The 12,954-nt window shown below is 71.0% G+C and overlaps 1 protein-coding gene across 1 annotated transcript; it reads right to left on the reverse strand.

The window, feature by feature from the left end:
* Positions 1-1,357: 1,357 nt before the first annotated feature.
* Positions 1,358-11,103, reverse strand: WDR45B (WD repeat domain 45B). The gene is made up of 10 exons (XM_037493900.2): positions 10,983-11,103; positions 8,144-8,218; positions 5,764-5,865; positions 4,606-4,693; positions 4,296-4,390; positions 3,608-3,798; positions 3,319-3,404; positions 2,874-2,975; positions 2,582-2,703; positions 1,358-2,496 (listed from the first exon to the last, which is right to left on the reverse strand). Exons 1-10 carry the CDS (start codon positions 11,047-11,049, stop codon positions 2,390-2,392), a joined length of 1,035 nt encoding a protein of 344 aa, XP_037349797.1. The 5' UTR covers positions 11,050-11,103; the 3' UTR covers positions 1,358-2,389.
* Positions 11,104-12,954: the final 1,851 nt, after the last annotated feature.

The following is a 12,954-nucleotide window of genomic DNA, read 5'->3' on the forward strand; positions in this document are numbered from 1 at the left end:
GGAGCAAGGAAAGAAGAAGATCAACTGAGCTTCATAAAAATTAAAACATTTTGGGCCTCCCTGGTGACACGGGTCAGTCTCAGCATATGGAGCTGTCGGCTCTGCAGCCCGAGTCCATCCCGGCCAGGGAGCGACCCCCAGGGCGCAGCAGCCCTCTCCTGTCTCCCGCTGCCCCCTCAGCAGTGGGTTTCAGTGGGTCCGCCTGTTCTGCTCCCCGCTGTGTCTTTGGGGAATCCTCATCTCTGGCCTGCACCCCAGCTCTTGTGTGCAAAAATAAATCAATCTTTAAAAAAATATGTTTTGGGCCTCCCCGGCGGCGCAGCGGGTTGAGCACAGCGCTGTGGAGCTGTCCACAGCCTCTGCAGCGCGGGTTCGATTCCCCACCGGCCAGGGAGCAACTCACATGGCGCGGCAGAGCCCTCCTGCCTCCCCGCTGCTCCTCAGCAGTGTGTTTCAGTCATTCTGCCTGTTCTGCGCCCTGCTCTGTCTCTGGTGACTCCTCTCACCCTCCCGCGCCTCTGGCCTGTGCCCCAGCTCTTGTATAAATAAATAAATCTAAAAGAAACAAAGTTTTGTGCACAAGGACAGCGTCGAGACTGAAGACAGCCACTCTCCCGCCACGGGGCAGGAGGCAGCAGCAGGGAAGCGCGTGTCCTGCGAGGCCTGGCGTCCGGTTCCCGCCTGATGCTCGTGGCGGAGCCCGGCTCACGCAGCCCCAGGCGGCAGCCCCAGACCCGCCCCTGCGGCGCCCGGAGGGAGGGCTGCGGGTTGGATTTGAGGACACGGAGCCTGTCTGGGGTGAGGACAAGCCACAGACGCGGGACTGGGACGGCTGGACCGAAAGTGACAACCGTCAAGAGTGGATGAGATGGTGGGTCCTGGGGCGTGTGTTTGGCCGTAACACGCCGTGCGAAGGGCTTGAACGGACAGTTCTCCAAAGACGCAGAAGCCGCAGCTGCTCTGTGCTGCTGGCCACTCGGGGAGGCGCCCGGCCCACACCCCCCACTGCCCTCCGCAGCTTCATCTGATGTCACCCAGCAGGCGCTGGCCCCGCCGCGGCGGCCGGAGGGCAGGAGGCCGGGTGCCCTGTGGACGAGGGCCGGCCCCCACGGCCCCGCACACCGAGCGCCGCTGGGCTGACACTTGCCACAGCGCGACGGGCCGAGCCGCCGGCGGAGGCCGCACGTCCAGCTGTTTGGTGTGTCGTGCCGGGGCCGGGCAAAGCAGAGCCGCTTCTCCGCGGGGAGGCGCTGGCTGGGCCCGTGTCCAGGCTCCCGCCTGCAGAGCCGGGGGCTGGCAGCCAGCCTGACCTCCGGAGGCGCTCGGCTCACCCCGGAGAGGGCGAGCTGTGAAGACAACATCCACAAAGTAAAACCCAAAGAAAAACGTGTTTTAATCATGAACCAGAACCAGAAGTCACAGAGGTGGACAGCACCGGAGGGCAGACTGCGCAGGAATGAGGAGCCCCCAGGTTGAAACAAACATAAAACGAGAAGACAACGGCGATTATATAAAAAGTTTTACAAACGAGACAATGAGCAGACACCGCGGGGCTGCCCCCGTCTGACCGGGAAGACCCAGCTCGGCTGGTCCCGGGGCGGGGCTGCAGGGGGTGCCCACCGGGCGAGGGTGGGCTGCAGCCTCCGCCCTGCCCTGCCTGAGACGCAGCCGGCCGGCTCGCGGGCCTCACAGCCACCCCGGGGTGTGCCGGGGCCTCTTCAGCGCTGCCTGCTCCCCGGAGCCAACGCCCCGGGCCCACCTGCAGGCGCCGCCTCGTGGGGGACAGCTGGGCCCGCGCTGCCCCGACACTCGAGGGGTGTGAGGGTGAGACCAGCCAGTCTGTGCCATGTGGGTGGCGGCCAGCGGGCCGGCGGGCTGAGGCCGGCCCGGGGTCTCCTGTGCGCTCCGACAGGTACAACAAAATTAGCCACTTTTATTTAAAAGAAGCATTACAAGTAAGTGTGCAAAATTAAACTTGTGATTAAGGACACACGGGCGGGACATGCACGCGGACGCCGAGCGCAGACGGTGCAGGCGGGACAGACGCGGCCCCGGGCCCGGCCGCTGTGGTCGGGGTGTTCACAGCCGGGAGCCCAGGCCGTGACGCTTCCTCGGGGGGGGCTGAGAAGTGAGGTCTGCGCTCGGCAGGCGGCTCCGGCGGGAGGGGGGTCCTGACCGGCTCTGGAAGCCCCGCAAGCCTGGCCTCGCTCGATGCTGCGGCTGGACAGGAGGGGCCCCCGGGAGGCTGCGCCGGCCCCTGGGGTCCCCGCTCAAGCCCAGCCCCGAGCCCGTCGGCTGTCGGAGCCCAGCGTCCACGGGGCCCGGTGGCCACTCCAGTGCTGGACGCGGGTGCCCACGGGACAGCAGGCAAGGCCTGGGCGCAGCGGCCTCACAGCTTGTCATCGGTCATCTCCAGGAACTGGGCGTAGACGTCGCGGAGGCACTCGCCCTTGGGGCTGAACAGGAACCTGTAGTAGCTGCCGTCGGCGCAGATGGCTGGGCACAAGGACACAGCTTACTGGGGGCGTCTCGCGGCCCCCCGAGGGCCACGCAGGGTTGGGGGCAGGCAGCCCGGGCTCACCTATGACGGCGTTGGGCTCCGTCCCGAAGGCGCAGACGCACGGGGAGCCCGAGGGCACCTGGAACTTGGAGAAGCTCCACTTGGAGCTGAAGTACTTGGGCAGGAAGCTCGCCGACGCCAGGCTGGACACGGGAGGGCAGGTCACCGGCTGCCAGGCGTGCGGGGAGCTCTCGCGCACGGCTCCCTAAGCCCCCCCGCGGGGCGGCCCCACTGCTGCCGCCGCCCTGGAGCTGAGCCTGGGCAGCCGGGGAGGGGACCCCATGCCAGACGGGCCTCCCGCCCTGAGCCCTACCTGGACTGTTTGTTCCTCTTGGGGTCCTCGGCCGCGAAGACGTGCACGGTCCCGTGGTCGCTGGACACGCAGATGAGGGACGCGTCCTGGTTGAAGTTGATGCTGCGAGAGACGGGCTGCGCTCGGCCTGGGGACCGCGAGCCGCGCCCAGGCCTGCACCCCTCCTGCCCCTCAACAGCCACGGCAAGCACCCCCTTTCCAGCACAGAGGGGGCAGCACACAAGGGCAAGGCTGGCCTCTGGGCGCGGGACTCCCCCTCAGCCCCGGGCTGCCAGCGCCTCCTCGTGGGGGGCTCTCAGGCGGCAGCTGCTACAGACACGCCCTCTGGGGCCCCTGAGCCTCTGCCCGGGGTGGAGTGGGGTAGGGCCCCGGCGGAGTGGGCCCGGGAGGTGACGGGTGCTCAGCTCAGGGATGACGGGGCACAGGCCCCAGCGGCAGGTCTTACCAGTAGATATTGGCGGCCTGAGAGCCCCTTCGCAGCTCCTGGATCAAGTGCCCTGATGAAGTATCAAATATTCTTATAAGGGTCCCCTTGGAAAGACAGGGAAGGGGACGTCTGTGTTATCCTCGTGGAACGAGTCGCACCCCACGCCCGCCGGCCACACACCCTTTCCCCAGCTCACCCCGTTCACCCAACACCCTCCCCCGCCCTGGGTCACTACGAGGGCTCTGGGTGACCCGAGAGCCCCCCAGGGGCCGCGCCGCCCACGCCGCGGGCTAGAGCCTGGGCTCACTTTCTCGGACGCGGTGGCGATCCTGGTCCCCTGCAGGTTGAGCGCAATGCAGCTCAGGACGCCCTCGTGGGCGGGGATGTCCACGGGCGGCTTCTCCGTGCTGGCCAGGTCGACCAGCTGCACGTGGCCGGTGTGCGTCCCCGGGAAGGCCAGGAGAGAGTTGTTGCTGTTCGGGCACAGGACACAGAGGCCTGCACAGGCCCCGCGACCCCGTCAGGCCCGGCGTCCCTGCAACCCCACTCCCCGCAGCGAGACCCCCTCTGGCCTGCGCCAGACCCGCGGCCATGCACACCGGACGCGCCTAGCAGGGCCTCTGCTGAGGGCCACCCGCCGGGTCCGCGCGGAGCTGACAGCAGCGGGCAGAGGCCTGGACTCGCATGGGCAGCAGCGCCGGGCACGGGGCAGGCGAGAGCCAGCCAGACCCCACCCAGCCGGCAGCAGTGTGAGCAAAGGCGCAGGTGCTGGAACGGCCTCACGTTCTCTAAGAAGTCACGGTGCCAGCCTGGAGACATCACTGGCCGGACAGGAAACCCAGAGGGCATTCGCTGCCGGTCGGAGCCCAAGGGCCGGGGCCCCTCAGCCATCGTCTCCTGCGGGCGGGACTAGCGTGGCGCCCGCAGACACTGGGGCCAGGCCCCTGGTGGGTGGGGCCGAGGCGTGCTGGGCGGACGCCCCCGCCGGGCCTCACCTTTGGGGTTGTAGCAGGTCTCGAACACGTGCAGCTGGTGGGGGTTGTGCGTGAACGTGAACACCTTGATCATGGAATCCAGAACCACCACGATCCTGGAAGAAGAAAACGGTAAGAGCCGAGCCCCAAGAGCAAACTCCAGGTTCTGGTTTTTTTTCGTTTTTGAGATGCGGAAACATACCAACGCCCACACACGAAAGGCCCCTCCGCGGCCGCCCTGCCCGCCCTGCCCTGGCGGACACACTCGCGCCCCGCCAGACGGCCCCTCCAGCGCGGCGAGGGCACCCTCCAGCCAGGGGCCGCCACCCACCGGTCTCGCCGCAGCTTCACGGCCTTCACCTCCGTGGAGAACTCGATCTCGATGACCGTCTTCTTCTTCAGGTCGTCCCAGATCATCACTGGGGCGGGGGCGGGGGCAGCGTCAACACAGGAGCCCGAGCTAGCCCCGTACCCCCTGCCCCCCGCCCCCGTGGCCATGCTGAGGAGGGCGCTGGAGGGGCCGAGACGGCCCCCAGGGAGACTAGGAGCCGCCCTCCTGCTGCCTCTCCACCCCTCCCCTGCGGCCATCTGTGCGCCAGGCCGAGGTGACTCGGACGACCCAAGCTGCGCCCATGGGCCGGGCAGGGTGGCCCGGCGCGGATGAGGCACCACCCAGGAGAGCCCGGCCCATGACCGGGGCGCCTGGAGGCTGGACCCGGTGGAGGTTAGGCCAGAACAGGCCGTGGACCCACAACTCACATCAAGACGCGCCGCCCGGCACCTCCTCCCGCCCGGCACCCTGTGCTCACCCGGCCAGCTCTGACCGTGACCAGAGCACGACGCCCACGGGCCCAGGGCCAGCCTCCCCAGGGGTGTCCCCGTGCTGGCTCATCCCAGCCCCTCCCTCCAAGGCCGCACTAGCCCCAGCCGGAGCCCGTCTGCCCAGGCCAGCTCCTCACGCCTCGGCCGCACGTGTCCTCGGGTGTTAAGCTTGAGACCCAGCGTTTGGATCACGCTGAGGAGGATTTTTTTTTTTTTAAGATTTATTTTATTTATACAAGAGCTGGGGTACAGGCCAGAGGCGCGGGAGGGTGGGAGGATTCACCAGAGACAGAGCGGGGAGCAGAGCAGGCAGACGGCCCGAAGACACTGTTGAGGGGAGCAGCGGGGAGACGGGAGGTCTGCGCGCCATGTGGGAATCTTCCCAGCCGGGCGGGATGGAACCCGCGCCACAGAGCTGCAGACAGCCCCAGCGCTGCGCTCAACCCGCTGCGCCACCAGGGAGGCCCGAGGAGGGTATTTTTAATGTTAGAAAAGCTCAAACCGGTTTCCTTTTCTAGCTGCCTTTGGCACCGGACAGAGAAAGTAAATTTAAGCCTCACTCAGAATTCCCTATTAGAATCTTGCTTTCCCGTAGGTCTGCACAGCCTCTGGCTCTCTTGCTCGTCACAGTGTTTCTACGAGAGTTACGGCCCGCGCGGCTCCTCACCTTTGTTCGGGGGATATTTGGGCTTTTTCCCTCCACCAACTAATGCCAAGTAGTTGCAGCGAAATAACATTTCAACGTGGCCCACGCCTCCTTCCAGGAACTCTGAAACAACATTAAAAAGCAGTCTGTGTCCACGTGACAGACAGAAACGCGAACACGTCACACTCCAGGCCGGAGTGAGGCCCCGGCCTCCGCACCCCAACCCTGGCCCCTCGCGTCCCCCCTCAGCGATGCGCACACAAGGCCCTAAGGCGGCCACCACAAGATACACGGAATCAACATTGGAAGGTGCAGCAGAACCAGACTCTGAGGAAGCTCGCTAGTGCTTTTTTATTTTTTAATATTTTTTTTTTGTTTTAAAGATTTATTTATTTATTTACACAAGCACTGGGCACAGTCAGAAGCGCGGGAGGGTGAGAGGATTCCCCAGAGCCAGAGCGGGGAGCAGAGCAGGCAGAAGGACCGAAGGACACTGGGAGGGGAGCAGCGGGCGGCAGGAGGGGTCTGCGCGCCATGCGGGACCCTCCTCCGGTGGCCGGGGAGCAGCCGGGGATCGAACCGGCGCCGCAGAGGCTGCGGGCAGCCTCGCAGCCCAGCGCTCAGCCGCTGCGCCCCCGGGGAGGCCCAGCTCGCTAGTGCTTTAACACAGAAGCTGTGCTGGCCTGTTCTCCGGGTTTCTTCGGCCTCCCCCCTCCAGTCTGCAAGGCTCAGGGCCGCGCAGGAATCTGGGGGAGGCAGCAGGAGACAACGGACGTGCTCCCGGGGAGAGCAGTCTGGGCCCCGGGGGGCCACCTGCCCCACCTCCACCCGGCGGCTTGGAGGTGAGATGTCCAGCCAGGCCTGACTCCTCCCTAGCCTGGCCGGGCACAAGGAGGGTCCAGGGTGCGTGGGGGTCGGGGGCGGGGGGGGAGCGGTCTGGCTGTGCTAGCAGCTCCAGCTGTGGCCACCTCGGGCACTGTGCTCTGGTGCCCACACCACAGGGCAGGGCTTGGGTGCTCTGGGGTGCTACAACCTGAAGCCCACGCTGTGGCTGTCCCTCTGCTGGCCGTTGGGTGACGGCGGCACCCGGTGCGCTGCCCCCGCAGGCAGGGCTAGGTCAGGCGGGGCCTCAGGCTCGGTCAGGCTGATGTCGAGGCCCCTGCGGTCCACTCGGTGGGGATGGGCCGGGGCTGGGCCCAGCTCCCACCCGCGGGATGCACAGGCCTCCCCACGCCTGGGCAGGGCTCCTCAGGGCCACGGTCACCCCAGGCACGGCCGCAGAGCCCAGCACCGCAGACTGACCGGTGCGTGGGTGTGGGCGGGCGCTGCTGGGCCGCCATGGGGGCCGGGACAGGCACCGGCACAGGAGACGCACGTGCAGGCGGTCCTGGACGGGGCCTTCCAGACGCCCCGCTCACATCTCTAAGCCGCCCTGGCCGGGAGCTGCTGCGGCACAGCCTTGACGGCGGCGTCTCTCTGCCACTCCCGGTGCCTGGGCTAATCTAAGGGACGAGCGTCCTGAACCCCAAGGCTGGCGGTCGGGGGTTCCTGTGACCCATCCTCACCGCGCAGTGCCGCCGAAGCCGGGCGGTCGGGGGGCGCCGGGGCCCGCACGAGAAGGGGGCACAGGACAGGCAGCCGGCCCGTCCCCACTCCTCTCGCCCACCCGTCCCATGATGGCCCGAGGAGGCGGCTGCCGCCACCCTGGCCCCCCGGCGGGGCAGAGGCGGGATGCACCGAGGCCCCGGCAGCCTCACAGGTGGCGCTGCGTCCAGCTCTGAGGCGGTGGCCGGGGCCTGCGTGCAGGGACCAGGACAGCCTATGCCTGCAGGTGCCCCCCGATGTGCGCGAGGGCCTCTCTGGACAAGCCGGGCTGCAGGGGAGGGTCCCCTGGCAGGGGCGCCGTCGCCCCAGCCACTCTGAAACCCCACGCGGCGAGTCCCCGGCTGGGTGGGGTGGGGGCTGCTGGTGGCGCCTGGCGCGACCTCCCCGTGCAGAGGACACGACGCCCACCCAGGAACATGACCGCCGCCAGGCCGGGGACACGTAGCCGAAGAAAATGGACAGGCTGGGGACGTCCGCCCACAATATCATCGTTTCCCTGGAAAAAGGGCCACCGCTGCCGCGTTTCTCCACCGCGAGTCCGATCCCGCAGGGCCGTGCCAGCATCATCCAGACGCCCGGGATCGCCCCGGGAGGCCTCTCAGGGAGGGGACTGCGCCGTGTCTCATGGGGACAGCAGAGTCCGCTGACCGCGGACACACGGGCGGCCCGGCCCCGGGCAGCACCACTTGGCGCAGCCGGGCAGTAGCGCGCAGGAACACAGCCGCCCGGCCTGGGGCGCCCCAGGACAGCCGCCCGCCCGCCTGCCCGCACTGACGGGGTGGCGCTGGCACCCTACCTTGCTTCTCTTTCTCTTTCAGCGGATCGGTGTTGTAGACCCGGAAGCCATTCTCCATGCCGCACGCGAAGCATCCTGCAGCGGGACAGAGACCCGTCAGTCCCGGCGTAGGCCCCAGCCCGCAGGCGCCTCGAAGGCGGGTTCTCCCCATGCTCGCTCGGCACCCAGCGCCCTTCGTGGTGTCCCCGCCGGCCAGGCTCCGCTCCACCCAGCCTCCACCGGGGCCCACGCGCCTCGTGCCTCTTGCCACTGGCCTTCCGTTCCGAACCCGCTCTCCACGCCCGGCCCCGGCCGCCCCGGCTCGGGCCCACCATTCTGTCCTGTCGGCCGCCAGCCAGGTGGGGAGCACGCTTGTGTTTTTTCCAAGTTAATTTTTAAACCACAGAACATGACAAACACAAGAACTCAGTCACCCCAGCGCGTGGGGGACACCCTCTGCGTCACCTCTCCGGCTCTGAGATGCACTCGCGCGGCCCCTCTCCGACCACTCCGTAATCTGAGCCCAGGAACCAGAATGCTGCTTCGGGGATCCCCTAGAGGAAGGCCTCTCCCCAGGGAGGCCGCGCGCGTGCGTGCGTGCGTGCGTGCGTGCGTGCGTGCGTGCGTGCGTGCGTGCGTGTGTATGAGAGACCGAGTGTGTGTGTGTGTGTGTGTGTGTGTGTATGAGAGACCGAGCGGCCTGCAGGGAAAGGCAGGCAGAGGAGTGAGGCCAGGCTCAATGCCCGATGGACGCCAGCGTCTGGGAGACGCAGTGACAGCTGCAGACGCCCCTGGAAGCACGTGGCCCAAGAGGCCGGCTCAGCCATGCAGGGGGTGGGGGGCCGCACGGGGCGGCTGGGAGGGCAGCAGTCGCCCCCGGCAGGATGGTTACCAGTCCTGGCCCTCACATAAGAGACACTGTCGGCCGAGCGGCCTCAGACCAGCCCTGCGCGGCGGGGCTCACTGCTCCCCGCTGAAGGACAAAGCCAGAAGCAAACGTAAAATCCACTTTCTAGGGGGAGGCGGCACCCATGCTACTTCTTATTTGATTTGATCAACCAGATTTACTTGGTTGTCATGCGGCATCAATCCCCTCATCTCTGCTGTTTAACCCTCAGCCCAACAGCTGACCACAGGCTGGGCCGTGGGACTGGGGAACAGTACCCCCGCCCCGGACCACGTGCAGACGCAGCCGGCCTGGCCAGCAGGACCCCGGGCCGGGAAGACCCCCGGGCCCTCTTGAGGTTCTGGGAGGAGACAACCCCGTCCCAGCGTGAGACGAGGCCACGCCTCTTGGAAAGTGGCTGCGGGGGCAGTGAGGGCGAAACCAGGCAGCAGGCGCTTCAGGGGCAGGTGCCCAGAAGCCGGGTCATCTGTCTCTCCCACCGCGGGCTCCGCCGGGCTGCAGCGGCACGGGCTGCTTTACGAAAGGGCAGTTTCCAGGCGACTGAAACACGTCCGCTAAGACAAAGCCGTGTCTTCAGAACAGTCTTGATGAAATCTTTATTGAGACATTACGAGCGCCGCTGGTTTCCTCAGCAGCCCGCGGCCTCCCGCGACGCCTGGTGAGACAGATTCCTCCTCCGGCTCCAGTGACCGCAGGTCACTACGATTTTCGCTTCTGCCTGTTTCACACTCTCGCCACCACCTGCCTCCTCTCAGGAAAGCCTGATTCTCATGGCGCGGCCGCCCCTGCCTTCAAGGGCCAAGGCCGCCGGCTGGACAGCCCCCAGGCCGCCCGGCCTGGCTCCAGCCCAGCGGGCTCTGCCTGCTCTCCCGTGAGCCCAGGCAGCACCCCGCCGCCCTCCGGCTCCCCTGGAAGCCAACAGGTGGGTCTGGCAGCCTGTCCCTGAGGGTCCCTCCCCGGGGGGACGGCGCGCCCCTCCCCGCTTGGCTGCGAAAGCCCGCAGGCCCCAACTGCTGGCTCTGGGGGACCCCGGCCTCCAGGCCTGAACGCCCACCCGGTGGAACCAGGAGGGCCCAGGATTCCAGCCCTGCGGCTCGGAGTCGGGGCGGGGGAGGCCCTGCAGGTCGGGGACTGTGGGGCAGGGTTGGGGAGGGCAGGCGTTCAGGTCGGGGCTCGGGCCGGGTTGGGGGAGAATCGGAGGCTCCAGCGAGGATAGGGGCGGTCGGGGCTCCGGGCCGGGATCGGGGGCTCCAGGCCGGATTGAGGCGGGTCGGGGCTCCTGGCCGGGATTGGGGGCTCCGGGCAGGGATCGGAGGCTCCGGGTCGGGGGCGGGGCGGGGCTCCGGGCCGGAATCGGGGGCTCCGGGACGAAATCGGGGGCTCCGGGGAGGGATCGGGGGCTCCGAGCCGGGATCGGGGCGGGGCGGGGCTCCGGGCCGGGATCGGGGGCTCCGGGCCGGGATCGGGGGCTCCGGGTCGGGATCGAGGCGGGTCGGGGCTCCGGGCCGGGATCGGGGGCTCCGGGCCGGGATCGAGGCGTGTAGGGGCTCCGGGCCGGGACCGGGGGCTCCGGGCCGGGATCGAGGCGGGTCGGGGCTCCGGGCCGGGACCGGGGGCTCCGGTTCGGGATCGAGGCGGGTCGGGGCTCCGGGCCGGGACCGGGGGCTCCGGGCCGGGATCGGGGGCTCCGGGTCGGGATCGGGGCGGGGCGGGGCTCCGGGCCGGGATCGGGGGCTCCGGGCCGGGACCGGGGGCTCCGGGCCGGGATCGAGGCGGGTCGGGGCTCGGGGCCGGGATCGGGGGCTCCGGGCCGGGACCGGGGGCTCCGGGCCGGGGTCAAGGCGGGTCGGGGCTCCGGGCCGGGATCGGGGCGGGGCGGGGCGGGGCTCCGGGCCGGGGCCGGGGCCGGGCAGGCGGGGGACGGCGGGGCCCTGGCGCCCGCGGCGGCCTCACCGTGGTCCTGGTTGAAGCCGGCGTAGAGCAGCCCGTTGCCGTGGGGGTTGCACGGCAGGAGGTTCATGGCGCCGCCTCGGCCCGCAGCGCCGGGCCGGGAGGGGCCGCAGTCGCGACGGGCGCTCGGCCGCGGCGGCCGGAAGCGAGGGGCGGGCGTGCGTGCGCGCGCAGCCAGGCCGCCGCCGCCGCCGCCGAGCGCCGAGCGCCTCCACCGCGAGCGCAGGGCGGAGGGAGCGCCGACAGCGCGATCGCGGCGGCGCGGGGGCGGGGCTCGGCGGACGCGGCCTGGGGGCGGGGCCGGCGCTAGGCGGGCGGGGATCTGGGCGGGGCGGGGCGCTCGGCGGTCGGGTATTCGGGGCGGAAGAGCGTGCCCGGAGCTCGGGGGCGGGACCTGCGCTCTGTGGGCGGGGCCCGGGGCGGAGTTGGGGCGGGGCCCGATGGGGCGGGGCCTCCCTCTGGGGCGGGGCCGGTGTCCGAGGGGCGGAGTCGGGGCGGGGCCTGCTTGCGGGGGCGGGGCCGGGCCTCTGCCGGGTCCAGCACCCCGAGGCCCGGGCCCTGGAGGCGGCGTCGGAGGACCGGGTGCCGCCGCCCCCGGCGCCCGCTGGGCCCACGCCCCACGCGGCTCGAGCTCTCCGGGAGGCAGGTGCCGAGGGCGCGGCCAGAGCCTTTTTTCACGCGTGTTTCATCCGCTGGGAACAGCCCGAGTGAAGCGCCCGCGCGGGGTGCGCGGCCTGGGGGTGCTCGGCCTCGGGGGTGCGCGGACTCGGGGGTGCCCGGCCTGGGGGTGCGCGGCCTGGGGGTGCGCGGCCTCGGGGGAGCGCGGCCTCGGGGGTGCGCGGCCTCGGGGGTGCGCGGCCTCGGGGGCCCGGCCTCGGGGGTGCGCGGCCTGGGGGGCCTCGCGCGGCCTCGGGGAGCGCGGCCTCGGGGGTGCGCGGCCTCGGGGGTCGGGGGTGCGCGGCCTCGGGGGTGCGCGGCCTCGGGGGTGCGCGGCCTCGGGGGTGCGGCGGGGGTCGGGGGCGCGGCCTCGGGGGCCCGGCCTCGGGGGTGCCCGGCCTCGGGGGTCGCGCCCCGGCCTCGGGGGTCGCCCGGCCTCGGGGGCCCGGCTGCGCGGCCTCGGGGGTCCCGGCCTCGGGGGTGCGCGGTTTCGGGCCCGGTGCGCCGGGGTGCCGGCCTGGGGGTGCGCGGCCTCGGGGGTGCGCGGGGGTGCCGGCCTCGGGGTGCGCGGCCTGGGGTGCGCGGCCTCGGCGCGGCCTCGGGGGTGCGCGGCCTCGGGGGTGCCGGCCTCGGGGGTGCGCGGCCTCGGGGGTGCGCGGCCTCGGGGTGCCCGGCCTCGGGGGTGCCCGGCCTCGGGGGTGCCCGGCCTCGGGGGTGCCCGGCCTCGGGGGCGCGGCCTCGGGGGTGCCCGGCCTCGGGGGTGCGCGGCCTCGGGGGTGCCCGGCCTCGGGGGTGCCCGGCCTCGGGGGTGCCCGGCCTCGGGGGTGCGCGGCCTCGGGGGTGCGCGGCCTGGGGTGCGCGGCCTGGGGGTGCGCGGCCTCGGGGGTGCGCGGCCTGGGGGTGCGCGGCCTCGGGGGTGCGCGGCCTGGGGTGCCCGCGCCCGCGGCCGGCTGCAGAGGCGGCGGGGCTCCCCGGGCAGGGCCTCGCCCGGGCTCGGAGGGCGGGGCGCAGGCCGGCCGGGACCCCCGGACCCCGGGAGCCACAGGCGCCCGCCGGCCAGCCGGCGCCCCTCCCGGGCCCGAGTCCTCAGGGCCGGAAAACGAGCGCGAGGGGCCGGCGGGCGGGGCCGCAGCGGGGAGGCGGGCGGCGCTCCCGCCACCACACCCGCCGGCGCCGGAGCCGCAGGGCCGCCTGCCCCGGGCGCGGGGCGCGTGAGGGAGCCGCCCGCGGGGAGCCGCCCGCGGGGAGCCGCCGGGGACCGACCCCTCAGCGCGCCAGTTCGCAGACGGGCCGGGGCGCGCCGGGGCGCGGGCGGGGG

Source organism: Talpa occidentalis, unplaced genomic scaffold (assembly GCF_014898055.3).
Source record: "Talpa occidentalis isolate TD23 unplaced genomic scaffold, MPIMG_talOcc4v2.1 talOcc4.7, whole genome shotgun sequence".
Taxonomy (NCBI): Eukaryota; Metazoa; Chordata; class Mammalia; order Eulipotyphla; family Talpidae; genus Talpa; species Talpa occidentalis.